General features: G+C 41.8%; 2 protein-coding genes across 4 annotated transcripts in view; one reads left to right on the top strand and one right to left on the bottom strand.

Annotated features, from left to right (window-relative positions):
• The window catches only part of TRIM13 (tripartite motif containing 13), a 35921-nt gene that overhangs the window by 10977 nt on the left and 9132 nt on the right, over positions 1 to 15812 (top strand). For 2 of the 3 annotated variants that reach the window (XR_015771935.1, XM_014251740.2), the window contains exons 1-2: positions 10815 to 11015; positions 12875 to 13044. The gene's annotated coding sequence lies outside the window, so the exon portion shown is untranslated. Of the gene's footprint in view, positions 1 to 10814; positions 11016 to 12874; positions 13045 to 15812 lie in introns of those variants that run through there. The other variant, XM_088051764.1, reaches the window with a different exon arrangement.
• SPRYD7 (SPRY domain containing 7) lies at positions 1778 to 10746 on the bottom strand. Its single transcript, XM_005516347.3, has 5 exons — positions 10627 to 10746; positions 9291 to 9407; positions 6217 to 6383; positions 4506 to 4608; positions 1778 to 2045 (listed from the first exon to the last, which is right to left on the bottom strand). The coding sequence occupies exons 1-5, from the start codon at positions 10730 to 10732 to the stop codon at positions 1948 to 1950; spliced, it is 591 nt and encodes a 196-aa protein (XP_005516404.1). The 5' UTR covers positions 10733 to 10746; the 3' UTR covers positions 1778 to 1947.

The raw sequence follows: 15812 nt of genomic DNA on the forward strand, positions 1-15812 counted from the left end.
AGAAGCGGGGGGGGGGGGGAAATGGCACCATTTCAGCCAGAGAGAGAGAGGGATGAGAACATGAGAGAAACAGCCCCACAGACACCAAGGTCAGTGTAGGGGCAGGAGGTGCTCCTGGCACCAGAGCAGATTCCCCTGCAGCCCCTGGTGCAGCCCATGGTGAGGCAGCTGTGCCCTGTGCAGCCCATGGGGATCCAAGAGGGAGCAGAAATACAGCCTGTGAAGGACCCCACCCAGAGCACACAGATGCCCGAAGGAAGCTGTGACCCAGAACAGGTCCCATGGGGACCCATGCTAGAGCTGTCTATTCCTGAAGGACTGCATCCAGTGTAAGGGCTCCTTGAATGCTGGAGCATGTAATGAAGAACTGCAGCCTATGGAAAGGACTCACATTGGACAAGTTCTGGAGAACCGCCTCCCAAGGGTGGGGCCCATGCTGGAACAGGGAATGTGAGGAGTCAATGCCCTGAGGAAAAAGAAGCAGCAGAGACAACATGTGAGGAACTGAGCACAGCCCCCATTCCTTGTCCCTCTGCGCTGCTGGGGGAACAAGGTAGAGCAAATTGGGAAAAATTTAAGCCCAGAAAGAAGGGAGGGGTGGGGTGAAGGTGTTTCAGGATTTAGGTTTTATTTCTCATTACCCTACTCTGATCTAAGCAGATTTGAAAGGGAAATGATAAAATTGCACTCTGATCTCCCAAGGTTTACACCATAATGGCTGACAAGGTTGAAAATAGACTACCCAATACTGTCACGTGATAGTAAGGCTAAAAGGAAGGAAAACATAGGCCACAGAATTAAGACACGTGCAGTAAATCCTAAGGTGAAAGGATTTGAGAAAGCTGTTTGTATTTGAAAATTTTAGAATAAGGTAATTTCTAAAAATATTTAAATAAAATCATTTATGAGAACACATTAATCCAGGAAAGGCCAAAACCAAAACACAAACATTCAGTATGAAGATTTTTTTTTCAATAAAAATTCTTCTAGGAAGTATATTAAATATGACAAGAGGGGAAAAAATAGCATCTCACAATGTATATTCAAGGGCATCACATTTTAGAACAATGTCTTAGCCATTTATAAATGATTCACAAAGAAATTAAATATGCTATTCCATAAGAGAATAATCTAATTTACAGTTGAGATGTAAGGCTTCACCATAACATCTCATACCCTTCGCCTGGATCTTTGCTTACCCAAGTTGAGTGATCTGTACTTACTCTCTTACCAGAGTAACAGAGCATGATGGTCCTCAAATACACAGGTAGTGTTCAGGTTTGCTTTTTAAAGTTCAACAAAAAAGTATTACTAGAAAATATTCTAATTTTTTTTGGTCACAATAAAAGCAAATGAAAAGCTAGAAGAAACAGATAAGTTCTATTTGCTGGTCTAAGTTTGAGGGAATGGATTAACCTACACCTTGCCAAAATAAAAGGATCTAGCTGCTAGTTATGCCATTGTATTATTAGTCATTGTGCACAACTGGGACACCACAACTCCAAATCACAGACTAGAAACACAGTGTATCTTTTAAAGAAATTACATTATTTCTGTGAGAAAAAGGCTGGGGGGAAAAAGTCATGAGAACTACCTGTCTCCATAGCTATCATATGCATAAGAACTATTTGCCTTACAGAGCTCCAGTTTATTCAAAATACTGAATGTAATACTGACAACAGCAAAATCTCTTAGTCTTCTTATGCATCAAGTACAAATCAGAGAAAAACCCTGCCCCAAGACACTCATTTTCAACCACAAAACAATGCCAGATAACTCTTATTTGCAACACATTTACCTGGTGTTGCAGTTAACATATTTATTCTGCAGACAACAGTCACAAGTACTTACTAAAAATACAGATATGTTTCCTAAAAATAAAGTGAGGCTTCAAGATGACAAAGCTTTTGTAACAGTGCAGGGTGCAAATTCTCAGTATGAAGACATTCAGAAGATTTGCTGCTCAAAGAGGATCTTTTCAAACCCGGGTGGAGGTGTATGATAAAATTCACTGAACTGACAATCCAGAATGGCACTGTCATCAACTGCAGAAGAAAACCAAAAAGAAGGAATTAGAGAAGAAACACTTACAGTCTGATCCTCTTTTACGCCATCTTAATAGACTGTGCTCAAACCACAAAGAATTTCTTCAGTACATCCATTACATATACAGAATTAAAAGAAATCTCTTCAATGAATTTGGTAAAGCCTTATGCCAGGAGAACAAGCCATCTCTCTTCTCTGTTGTTTACTTGGTTAATGGCTCCTTGGTGAAGTCAATGAGAATGCCTAATTTCACTGGGAGTGTTAGCAGAGCTTCAGGCTACTGATTCCAAATTTTCTACTCCATTTCTCCAGAAATACACAGATTATGGTTGCTACTAGATAAACCTTGCAGGGATGTCACCTCTTCATGTGCGTATTTTTCTGCTCCTAATTCTGCTGTCTACAGTGGATTTCTGGAGGTTTACAACGTGTCTGCAGTGGTTGGTATCAAACCATCAGTTTTAGCATATGATCCAAAGAGAGCTTCTTGAAGTTGGAAGTTAATGTGGTTTTTTTACAGAGCTTCTCCCAGTTTTTGACTCCCTGCATAATCTACCCACCTGCAACAGCACTTTCAATGTAGAATGTAAAGAAGAAGCTGCTGAGTATTTTCACAGCAACACTTTTGTGTACTTCACTAGCAAACTGAAACACCCATCTAGTCAGAAAAGCAAGGTCTCTTTCAAAGACAACTTCTGAGATGAACCTGGCAGACTATCAACATTAATTCAAACAAGAAAAGCTTTATCTCTGTATTTAGGAATTTAGCTATCTCAGAGACAAGGTTGGAATTTTTTACCACATAGGAGTTTTCACAAAGCCTATCAGTGTGTTTGTACAGTTCTCTAGTGCTTATGCAGCGTTTATGTCTTGCTTCCATGAAAGTGCCTGAGGTACAGCTGCTGTAGGGAATAACCTTTATGCCCATTTTTTTGTTTTATCTTCTCAAGCTTGACACTGTGCTTGCCTGATCTATCATGGTCCTTTTAAAAAGATACCTATAGTTCTATTCTGAATAGGGTAAATGTTTGAGAAACGCTCCTCTCTGTGGTCAAATCCTTCCACAGGACTAAAAGTTCACATTAAGTTAAGGACACTTATAATTGAAGTTTATATCAAATAAGTAGTGTACAAAAACAACCTGCAGGCTTCAAGTTGTAGCTATATGTAGGAGACATGGTAATTATGATGAAATTATGCCCACTTGTGGAAGAAGACAAAAAGAGCCAGGCAACAAAAGGTCACTGCATTCCCCAGGCACGGAACTTCTTTGGTCAGAGAAAAAAGATTAGCAGTTGGCTAACATGTCACCAAATATTTTCTGAAAGCAACCTTCATTCCTCATGCTGTGTTAGACCGCTTCCAAAACAGGGGGAAGATGCAGCCACACAGTAACTCTTGTGCTGCTGTTCATGGAGATTCGGCACGAGTTGATCCCGCGGAGCTGCCACAGCATTTTAGCAGCGCCCTCACGTGGCTGAAGGACACATCACAACTTGACCAGATAAAACGTCCCACCCTTACGGCTTGGAAGCAAGTAATTCACCAGCTACATTTATAGACTTCGAAGACTCTACAACACATCTGGAGTATATTCTTCCTCTTCATAAAATTCCGTATCAATCAAAATGTATCAAGCTATAAATGGGAATATGCCATGCCATTATGAACAGTTCATTAGGAACCCACCACGAAATAAAAAATTATCCCCATCACATAGCTAACGGTCATGCTGAAGACCAAAATGACTTTCGCTACTACTTAGATGAGGCTCAGATAAATTGAAGATGGAGTTCTTGGAGCAGATCCAGATGATGGTGACAAAGATGATGAGAGGAACAGAGCATCTTTCCTATCAGAAAAGGCTGAGGGAGCTAGGCCTGTTCAGTCTTGAAAAGAGATGACTGAGAAGGTACCTCCTCAATGTCTATGAGTAAGTGAAGAGGAGGTGCCGAGAGGGTGGATCCAGGCATTGCTTGGTGGTGCCAAGCAATAGGACAAGCAGCAGTGGGCAGAAACTGCACAGGAAGTTCAAGATAATGCAAACAACAATTCTATTGCTATGTAACACTGAAGGCATTTATGATGTGAAATTAAAAGGCACAAGTATCAAGCTTCATAGATAAAACAGATTAACCCACAAGTCTGCCATCTGCTTCATATTTTTTTTACCTGGCACTTTTAGACTGAGTGCAGCAACTCCTCAGCTTACTGAATGCGGATACTAAGCAGTTAGTAAGTAGTGCTTTTTTTCCTATTAAGCAGCATTAAAAATTAGGCAAAAATACTCTTTTGTAATTTCCTAGGTTTGCATTTTCATATAATTAATTGTTGTAGTTGCCAAGAATAGATGATTGATGTGTGTTTCATTTAAGTGAGAAGAATACACAGCTCACAAAACAGAACTGGAATGAAAATATTTTCCATAATGTGAAGCAATGTGAAAATCTCTGACTTACCATAGACCACTGGATAGACAGTCCCCCTGATTCCTGAAGCTGGACAGTGCATGTTCTTGCCATTTAAATATACATTTAATTCTACATGGTCATATGTAATGCCCTAAAAAGTACAGAAAATTAACAAAAAAAAAAAAAAGCATCAACAAGTTTATATGCATAAGACTGTTACTTCACTTTAGCCACAGACAGATTTTAACACCATTATGCAAACCACAGCATCCTAGACAAACTCACTTGACATATTCCTGTCAAGGACTAGGAGTTAATAAAAGACCAGTAACATCCATATTTTCAAACACTCAGGATTACTTAATGCCTGTTCAACTGAGATGCAGCACACTACGCTTTGCATCTTACTGAGTTTACAAAACAAATTTCTACACTTCACCATGTTAAAAAAACATAAGGTGTTCAATGATTTTGAGTATGAGGTGGTTTGAAATCTTGTTTGTATCTTCTCACAGAAATAACTTTTAATGATGCCACGAACCGAGTTCATCCTTCCATACCTCCAGATGGATACCTCTCTCAGTTCATTTAGTCTGCTGGCAGCAACACACCATGGTTTCACACACAATGCTATAAATATGCCGACTACAGAGCAGAAAGCAAACGCTAACAAGATAGTAACTTAAGATTACTTATCTGCTAGCTAAAGGACTTTTCTCACTGCTTTGGTATGTCTGAGTGTGACAGTTTGGGTGCTCATGCAGGACTTCAAAAATTTGTTTTCATGACAGAACAAAATAACTTGATGTTTATGGAAAAGGGGCAGTAACACATGAGTCTGGGTTTTTTTGTGATTAGTTGCAGCTGTTCAGACCACGCTAGTTCACCAAACCCTGAAGCAGACTGCAACCCATCAAAGAACAGTTTAAAAGAACAATATTGTATCAGAGGGTAAAGGGTACAGATCTCACCCTTAGCTGTTTGGGGCTTCTAAAGATGGCATTTCTAACCACGGCTTTAGATAGGCAAGTTACCCAGCATGAAAAAGTGGGGGTGATAAATGGTCTCAACTTCATTGCATTGCTGTCATTACTTTTGAAAATATGTAAGAGGACATGGAGAAAACGACAGTACTAAAAAAATACTTTGTTCAAAGTCACTTAAGGATGTTTTGAGAAACCTGAAATAGTAAGGTACAAGAAAATGAAATTCTCTCTCAATCATTTTTCCAGTGAACATTCCCCCTCCCCACTTAATATCCCCACAAACTACAGAAGTTCAGCTAAAAATACAATTAATTTATCACCCAGGACCCATCTCTGCTCCCCTCTGTCCTTCTAATCATTAACCAGTTAGCTAAGGGATCTTGAGTTCATCTGGGCATGGTGCATAGCCATGTAATGCATTCCAGCACATTGTTTGTTCAGGCAGGTCCCATCTCAAATAACGTAAGATCCTTGTGATGGGAGTTGTCAGTCAGATAGATACTGCAATATCTGCAGATACTGCAATGTCAGAAACTATTTCTCAAACTCTGTCCAAGTCCATCCCTCACTAGGAACCCATCAATACCAAGAGTGAAGTCCACCCATATCCAGGCTGCTGATCCATGCAAAGTCAGAAGGAATTTAAATCCCAGCACTTTCCAAACCGGGAGATGCAAACTGAACAATTTGACTTAGAACAGTCAGTTTGACCTTTGAGCTGTAAATAAGAGACATTTGCGAACAGGTGAGGAAGCAAGCCTTAAGAAACTCACCACCACATCACCCTCCTGAGGAAGGTTGTTTGCTGGTAGCCTATTTTTCTCCTCATTGTTATAGTAAAGAGCTCCATCATTTCTCATCACCAGGCTGTGGACATCTCGACCAAGTGGAATTTGATTCAAGTTTGCTTTCTGGGTTGCAACTCCAATACCCCAAATCCCTAAAACGTGACATTAACACAGTAAGAAAAAAAATATGTTATTTTGAAGACTGAAACAGGACAGATAAAGAATTTGTTTTTTAAATTAATGCCATGATGGTACTACCAGTAAATATCTCCTGGGAATATCAGAACTATTGTAGGTTAGCTCTGCTAGCTCTAGCAGCTGAGCATCATCCAGCCAGTCATTCTCTCCCCCCTCTAAGCCCCCATGGAATGGAGGAAGAGGAAGGGAAGAGTAAAACCTAGAAAACTTGTGGCTAAAAATAAAAACTGTTTAGTAAGTAAAGCAGAAGTGAAAGAGACAACAAAACTAAGTGATGCAATGGCAGTCACTAACCACCTCCCATGGGTAGACTGATGCCCTGTCAATTCCCAAGCAAAAGATGGCTCATCTCCCTAAATCCCCTCCTGTCCTAAACAAGACAGGTGTTACGTGGTATGGAGTATCTCTTTGGCTAGTTTGGGTCATCCACCTGGATATGTCCCCTCACAAGCTCTTATGCAACCCTAATTGTATTCACTGGAGGGGCAGAGTGAGAAACAGAGGAGGTTTTGATGCTGTGCAAACCCTGCTCAGCAACAGCTAAAATATTGGCGTGTTATCAGTATTGTTTCTTTATCAGTATTGCTTTGGTCACAAATCTAAAACATAGAATCACAGCAGCTGCTATGAAGATAATTAACTTCATCTTGATCAGACCCAGCACAAGCAGCCACAGTAGACTGAAGACAAACAGCATCTATCTTGAAAAAGAAGAATCCCTGAAAAAGAGAATTGTAACCACTCAGCTTAACTTTTATTCCCAGAAAAATATTGAAAACAAACTCTGAGACTGTAGGAGGATACAAAAAATAAATCCAACTAGCATGGATCTGTAAACAACAAATTTTCCTTTTTCAGCTAGTTAGACTAGTCTTGCGGAAGAAAAGAAAGTGTTAATATTATAGATCTTGATATTATTTTTGAAACTCATACAACACTGAAATAGTCAAATGATGAAAACATGGTCTAGACAGTTACAGAAATACGAAGGCACGAGTGGTTAGAAAACTATTCCAGGATTACTCATCAGTAGCACCCTGTCAAATCAAAAGAGACGACTCAAGTGGGGTTTGAGGTTTTGCATTGAATGCACAAGGTCAGATACTGTTCTGTATTCCCATCAATTAGTTGCATAACTTGACAATGTGTTGATTGAATGCGTTGCCAATCCCAGCCTGACAGGACTGCAAGCTCTTGAGAGGCCCCTTGAGTTTAAAGTGATCCTCACTAACTGGTTAGAAATAAAGAAAGTGCATCCGTTTTCACTAAATTATGAAGAAGAGCAGGTAAGTAAGAACACTAAGTGGCACAAGTACAGTAGTGGCTTGGTAACCAGTTCACAGACCACTTGCTGAGTGCAAGTGCACCCTACTGCTGTGGAAAACTTCTGGATGTGTGGCACGTATAAAACAGATGAGGTCATCTACTGTTGCTGCAGCTGAAGCAGAGCATCCATTTTAAGCACTGTACCTCAAGACAGATTAGACTGACTAGAGATATTGTAGAAAAAAACATAAAACCAATCAAAAGTGTAAAAACTTCACCTATAAGACAACAACGAAAAAAACCTCAACAAGCTGGGGCTGCTTAGACTAGAGAAGACTAAAATGAGGCAAAAATGTAAGAAACTTATATTCAAAAGATGAAACTGTAGAATAATTTATTCTCATGCTAAGAATGAAAAGGACAAGTGTAATTTGACTTCAGAAAACTTTGCAGTGGTCAGGATGACCCCACAGATAACCTCTAATTGACTGTGCAGGGACACTTCTGAAAATCAAAGATTTACTTTATGTCTTCTAGAGTTCTCCTGCCTTGGAGCATGGGAATAGAGGAAAAAAGGCTCACAGGGACCATGAGAGTTTATTTCCTGTGTTTCTCAAGTGTAAGAACATGGATACGTATCTATGTGAATAGTGACCATGTATGAACACCACCTGCAACGGGTTCTTCCCAACGTAAAGGCTAATAAAATTGCCAATTTAAGATGGATATGGGCTTACATGTAGCTTAAAACTAACCAGCTAGCTGGACTGCAAGGTGTTGTGGGCAGATCTGTGTTCATGCTGCCTGCACTCCCACCCACCTGAAGGCAAACAACTCTTACCCAAAAAATTTCAGCATCAAGCTCCAGCTGGTAGGTAAGGCCTGCCTCTGGACTAGCACTTCCAGTCTTCTTCCTTCCCCACACACACTTAGAGAATGCACAACTTCATTTTCAGAGCATCTGCTAGCAGCTTTTAAAAGTACAGGCTGATTTTTCATGCTAGAATACAAGCAAGCCTGGAGTGCTCTCTTTGGTACTGAAGCTGACCATATTTGTAGGAGCAAAATAAAGGAACAAGGTGCTGAAAGGCTCCTCTGGATAAGGCAGTGTCAGAATAAGTGCTTCACACTTGATCTGAATAGCAAAGGGTAACACAAGGAGCATTACCCTTGTTTGGGCAAACAGTGCCTGCTAAGAGCAAATAAGAGTAGACAAACAGATACAAATACCACTGGATAAACTGCACTCCTTTAAAAATACTTCGTAGCTACAGTGTTTTATGGGGTCATAAGCATTTATTGAGCAAAAATAATTTCTAAAATATGCCACCTGAAAAACATGGCTATAACAGCATACAAAACAATGCAGGGGCTTAGTATTTGCACTCCTCTAGCAATACACTTACTATTATTCTTAATATTTTAGAGTAAAAATTAAAAAAATGAAAAAAAATCATTTCCTTTCACCCAGTAACTTATAAATCTCTCTAGTGTTCACAAGTTCAAGAATGCAATTAGAAAGATGCATGTGCCAAGCATTTGAGATATTTCCACCAGCAGGCAAGTTTAAAGTTGTATATTTTTTTCTGACTAACCTGTGGACTGGATTTTAAACTCAAAATAGCTCTTGTTCTGATGCAAAGGTGCATTGGCTAAGCAGCCTCCCGTGCCACATATTCTTCTGCCATTCTTAACAATGACGACATCTGTTCCTGCAAGAAAAAAAAATCCACAGAACTTCAAAACATTTTTAGAAATCTGAAAACAGCCTCAAAAGCTCTAAACATTGTGACCAGTTTTTGCTACTTCTGCCCCAAGTAAAAGCTTCATTAGTCTGTGAAAAATATGATGATGGGCCTTGCTTTGAAGCAAGAGAAGGAAGGTTGTTTACAGAGTAGTTCATCTTTCCACTAGGGTATATTCATTTAAGATCTATAAGCTGATCTAATTTTCACCTCTCGGGCTTTATGGCACCATGCTGATTACAACCTTTGCTTAGCCACATCAGAAGCATAACTTACAATTTAGTCAGAAAGGGTTCACTGTGAGACCAAAGCCCTGAACTCTGTTCTCTAACATCGGAGAAAAAGCATTCTGTAACAAAAAGGAAAAGCATATCGGGTAGAAATGATTGATGGAATTGCAAGGCGTTTAGTTAGTCTCTGAAACAGTCCCTCTATTAGAAATGTGCCTGCCAATACAGAGAGAAAAAACATCCTCGGGTAAATTTTCCTTCTCCATTGGACGACTTCATCCTTAGGCACTGTTGTCCTCCCAAGCACATGGGATGCTGTGGCTAACAATTGTGCTCGAGCACTGGACCATACCTATTCCTTCCCAGCCCTCTCCCCACTCTGCTGCTGCTGGCCCTGAACCCTTCTCTCCCCAACAAAGCCCGGGCACGGTTCTGTGGGTAGCTCAGGGTAAGGGGTGATTCTCAAAAGAGCAGGACAAGACTGCATGGCCTCGCTCCTTCTTCATCTCCACTGCCCTGACTGGAGGTGGAGTCTCCGTCCCTGGAGATGTTTAAGGAAAGGCTGGACGTGGCACCTGGTCGGGCTGACATGGTGGTGTTGGGTCACAGGTTGGACTCTATGACCTCAGAAGTCTTTCCCAACCTCAAAGATTCTGTGGTTCTGTGAACTCAGCCCCTCGGCTCAGAACCACCCCTGCCCACCCTGCTCACGACAGCCCCCCCTCGGGCACCTCACACACTCATTGTGACGATAAACTGCACTTAAACCCGAACTACTTTAAGCCACTTTTAAAACCAAGCTTCCTTATTTTTCTTTTTCCTTAAAACTACCAATTCCTGCTAAAGAAGTAGCCCCAAAATGACTTTCCCAGCGGTTACCCCGTGCCGCGCCCCGGGGCTGCGGCCCTGCCCGCCGGGGAGCCGCCCGGCGGCAGCAGCAGCCCTACCCCGCTCACCCATGCGCTGCGTGTCCAGGTGCACGGCCGGCATCTCCTTGAGCGGGATGTGCCCGGCGCCGCCATCCCGGCACCAGGAGAAGCAGCAGAACACGGAGGCGGCCATGGCCGGCCGCACCCCCCGCACCGCGCAGGCGCAACGGCCGCCCCGCGCGGCCCCGCCCCGCTCCGCCGCGACATGGCGGGCGGAGGCCGCCGCTTTGAGCGCGGGCTGGAGTGAAGTTAAACTTAATTAAAATAAAAAAATTAAAAAATCAACATTAAAGCCCCATCTTTCCTCTGGAAATTAAAATCTAGCGGACAGTGAGTGCAGCCCCTGCTGTTCTTTTTCTGCAGCTGTCGCCGTGGCGTGAGGCAACCGGCGCAGCCTCCTAAAGGACGGATTGCACGTATGTACATGGATATAAAGGATAATTCATGTATATATGCATATATACATATATTAAAAAAGAGGACACTGATTATGATGGTCAGGTGGTAGGTATGACATCAACGAACCTCACATGTGAAAAGGGACTCCTTCATGGAAATTTACTGCTCTGTTATTCCTGGCGCCAAGTAACAAGAACAGCGTTTATTTTATTAACTTTTTTTTTTTTTTTTCCCATCCACCTTCCTCTTTTTTAATTCTTGGAAAAATCAGACGTGGCTGACTGAAATGGGAGGTTCACACACCTGCCAGGTGCACCTGTGAGTTGCGCTTTCTCCGCGTTTTCCAGACCAGTCCATCTCTGAGTCTTAACCCTGAGTGTTTGAAGTACTCTTTGCTTCTAGAGTACTTCTTCATGTGTTCAAAATCTTTCCTAATTTAGTCAGTTAAATTCAACTGCAAAGTCTACTACAGTGTGCTATCATGGCAGTTTTGTTTTGCAAAGCACAGTTTGGGGCCAGCTTTGTGTTCCTTTCACAGAGGTGGAATACCACGTAATTAAAAAAGCAACATGTAACATGACTTGTGGTCTTTGGGTTACACAGGCATTTCTATGTCTATTTCTGCATTCCTACAGCACACACAACATTTGTATTAATGTATTTGTATTAATGTTTGTGGGAGCAGGACCCACACACTGAGCTCCAACAAGCACAGTAAATATTGATAACATGACTACAGAAGCCTACCTGTTCCCACTGCACATTTTTATTTACCTACAGAAAAATATCAAATAAATGTTGTGCCATGATGTTGAGCTGCTGATGTAGAATGTTTTGCAGACAGCAGGTAATTTGATTTCTTGCATCTGAAGGCTTATTTATCTCCAACCCAGTTTGGGATGAAATTGTTGTTTCTCATTATTTCAGTTGGTGTATTGTTTTGTGGCATTTCAGCTAGAAGGCTCCCTTAACATTTTATTACAGTATGAAGTATGATGTAATTACTGTAACCCATGTGGTACTATGTTATCTGTCTAGTGGGGGCCAGGGGGTTAATACAGATATTCAGAAATCCTTGTTAAAAGAAACTTTCATAGCCACAAATATCTTACTGGATGGGCTGTATCAGTCACACTTGCCCCTTTTTACTTGAAACATGAGGTGAAGTGCTGTCTTTCTCAAAATTGTGCCTAAAAGCAATCTGATTTTAAGAGCAGCTTTAAAATGTGCTTCCTTTTTTTATTGGACTTACTGTTACAGCCCATAAACATTTGGGGTCAAGAGCTCACTTCCTTAAAATATGCCAAATGGGATTAGTCTTGAACTTCCAAGAAGTAAATATTAGGTGGAAACTGATGTTTATTTATTTCATATGGAGGGCATCGGGATTCTTATTGGTAACTTGTTGTTCACAAATTTAGTCTCATTTAAGTCACTGTGGGATTTTTATTGCCTGTGGATTTGTTACAGTACATGCTAAAAGATAAATGTTAATATAGTATTAATAATAAAAAAAAACTTAGATAGAGACTTAAGCTCTAAATGACTCCCTGTCCCATGGCTTTCTCTGCCCCACTATGTCCTTTCTTCTCCAAAATGAACACTAGGAATACAAACACATCTCTGTTGGACTCGGGGATGAAGCTTTGGGGAGCAGTGCCTGGCCCTGCCAGTTTCCTGCTCCACTACTCTCTTAACTGGAGAGGCTGGTTTTACAGGCCAGCAGACTGCAGCCCTCGTGCAGCAAAGCACACGCTGCAGCTTGGAAAAGTTGCCGGTGCTGCTTTGGAGCACATTGATTGCAGCGCCTGTGTGCTTGGCAGGCAGGAAGCCTCGGGGACCAACTCATCCTTGTGCCCATCCTGTCTCCCTGCAGAGGCAGAGCCCAGCTCCTGAGCACCGGGGCAGCGGCTGGTGGCAGACTGGTGTCACGATGAGCAGCAACGGTAGCAGAGATGTTTGTGTGCCCTGAGTGAAGGCTCTGGCGCCGGACACAGTCAAGCAGAATATACGCTGGTGTGGTGGAAGTAAGGCAAAAGTCAGCTGGTAAGAAATGTGGCTTATTCATATACCTGTCTTGAAGGATGATGTGAACAATGGCAGGAGGATAGCATTGTGTTTGTAAATGTGCTTGTCAGCCTGTGTACTGAGTGTGTGAACACCAAAAGCTTTACAGTGCACAAAGAACTGCCCCAAAGAAATTAAGATCTTGCCTTCAATATTTAGAAGTATAATTGTGCTTGGCAATCAAGGGTTAATTCAGCTTCTGCCTTACTTGAATGTTCATTTCTTTCACTGGGGAGGCCAAGTATTTTAGACCCTCCCACACTGGATGCAAAATTATGCTCAGCATGCCTAGACATGTTTGCTTCTTGCACTGTTTTATTTCCTTGAACAGTAGCAGCAGAGACATTTTGTCTGGGAACCATGCTAGTAGAACACGACCACTCCCATCCATTTCAAAAATGCAGACTTATTTGGAAGACCTGCTGAAGGAAAATGATGGTCATTGACTTATTTAATTCTCTGGCTTATAGCTTCATTCACAAACTTCAACTGTCTCTCATTAGCCTTGTAAAGTACATCTACTGGCTTCAGACAAGTATGTTTCAGAAGGATTCCCTGATATGCCAAATTTGCAGGAGAGGGCAGCTGTCTCCCGTTGTGGCAGCACACATTACAGCAATGTAATACATGACTAATCCCTTCTCAGAAAAATAATTCCTCTTTGTCCTGCAAGTGAAAACCAATCAGACTTGCTTCTCTGCTGCCACATGCTTTGTGGAGGCATTTACACCTGTGAAAACCAATGAAAAAAGGTAGTTATTATGTATGTTGGAATGGATTTAGTAATGTCTCCATGCAACTTGCACAGAAGTAAATGATGGTGCAGGACTGGAAAATCAAGGTTTGTTTATTGAAAGCAGTCCTTCCACTCCCAGGGTCAGGCCTGTGGTTTGGAAGATGATACAGACAAGGTCTCAGATGAAAAACAGGTTGTGCTTTTGAAATCTTCACCATAATGTAGTTCTTGTGAGGATTAACATTTTGTAGGAAGTCCTCTGTTTTACACAGTTAATCTGACGCTTGCCAAATCGTAGAAGAAATTACATATGGAAATTAATTTTGTTCCTTGTTGTTCTATTTGCTTTGGAGGTCATTTCTCCTTTCCTCTTTATGCAATACAAGCAAAACCCACTGGAGTAGAGCTTTGATCTATAGGCAATCCCAAACCTCATTAAAACTGACAGGCACGCTGGCCACGCTTTGTTCAGGAAGGAACAATTAAGTTATTTTATGGCATAAGATAGATAAAAATGAGAAACTGCTGCCCATGGCACAGGGGTGCATGGCCAAGTGCTAAGATGAGCTAACTTGTATGAGCAAGCACTAATTTGGGGAAAGTCAGGGAGACTTTTCTAGGGATTGCTTGCGAGTGCAGCAGCAAGAGCACAGATTGGTTGCAGCTGTGTTTGCCTGTGTGCATGTCCGGGACCGGAAACACCACACAAGAGCCAGCAGACAGTGGGAGAAGCAGTGGTGTATGGCCCTGAGAAAAAGCCAAGGGACAGCTTCTTCTGGGCAAGCATCCTGGCTGGAGCAGCAAACTTGGACTGCTGCACAGTTCTCCCTCCCATTTGCTTCCTCTGCGTGCAAGGAAATGGGACGTGGCTGTACATTCTTTGTAAATAAATAGGATTTCGCTAAGGAGCTGACTGAATTAATCATCGATTCCCGCCCCCCTGTCCCTCCGCAGAAAAACTGGCAAAGTGCTGATTATTAGTTAACTCTGTGGGTCAAAGTTCTGTATGCAAAACTAGAGAGCTTTTCAGTACTGCTAAAATGGTCACCAGAGACCCTGAAGATATCAAGACAGTCTGTGAAATTCAGACCTCAAAACAACAGTTGATCATTTCAATCGCTGATGATCCTTCATGGATTTTTAATGCCTGGTATTTCTACAATCCATATTAAAAGTAGCTTTTATGGAACAATAACAAGAAACTGCTTTCTCTGATCCCTTGTTTGGAATGTTTAATATAGTCCAGATGCATCTGTTGAAAAGAAATGTAGTCAGATACAATATAGTTGTGAAACATTTGTACATCAGTAAGGTGTTTGATATGTAGAGCTGTTTTGAATAATTTGTTTATTTGTGTAATCTTACAGTGTGTCTTCTTATCAAGCTGCTCTAAACTCTTGCAGATTTATGTCCATATTTAGGTCCCCACAGCAACTACATTATCCACCTCAGATTGAGAGTATGTTCATCCCAGCACAGCTGAACAAAGCAGAGTCCTTCAAGAAGTCTCTGTCCTGAAGCTGGAGTGTACTCTGTGTGTGCTCTGACACCTCTGTAACAGGATGTGAAGCCTTAGCCTTAGTGGGAAGGCAGGTTTGCAGCCAAGGATAAGACTGTAAAAATGCCCGCAACTCACCTCTTTTCCCCGGAGCTTCACCCCAGGAGACAATTACAATCCAATAGGTCTTTGGTTAAGAGGTGCTTTACTGATGTGGAATACAAATTTGGGAGGAAAAAAAATGCTGCTTTTAACTCCAGCTATATTTATCAATCAGTTCTTCTCCAGCAAAGCACAGCGGGTGCCTGGAGCCTGGAATGAGCAGCTGGTGTGGCCGAGGGCAAGGCTGTGTTACTTTTGGCAGCAGTGCTGGCAATAGCTGGCTGGAAGCATTTGTGAAATTATGGCCTGTGGGGGCACTTCTGGTTTGTGCTGACGTGTGTGCAGGCTGATGCCGAAACAGGCCCTCTCACCGGCTCATCCTGGCACTGGTGATTGTTCGGCTGCAGGATC

The sequence above is a fragment of the Pseudopodoces humilis genome, chromosome 2 (genome assembly GCF_049639895.1).
Source record: "Pseudopodoces humilis isolate 2021_Gansu_Grassland_sample_001 chromosome 2, ASM4963989v1, whole genome shotgun sequence".
NCBI classification, from domain to species: domain Eukaryota; kingdom Metazoa; phylum Chordata; class Aves; order Passeriformes; family Paridae; genus Pseudopodoces; species Pseudopodoces humilis.

Bases quoted from the DNA above. Each gene is read 5' to 3' on its own strand.
- SPRYD7 (XM_005516347.3), bottom strand. From the start codon at position 10,732: ATGGCCGCCTCCGTGTTCTGCTGCTTCTCCTGGTGCCGGGATGGCGGC. The intron at 6,384-9,290 runs GTTAGTCAGAAA...GTCACGTTTTAG, and splicing joins GTTTAAAATCCAGTCCACAG to GGATTTGGGGTATTGGAGTT. The intron at 4,609-6,216 runs GTGAGTTTCTTA...TGTACTTTTTAG, and splicing joins CTCAGGAGGGTGATGTGGTG to GGCATTACATATGACCATGT.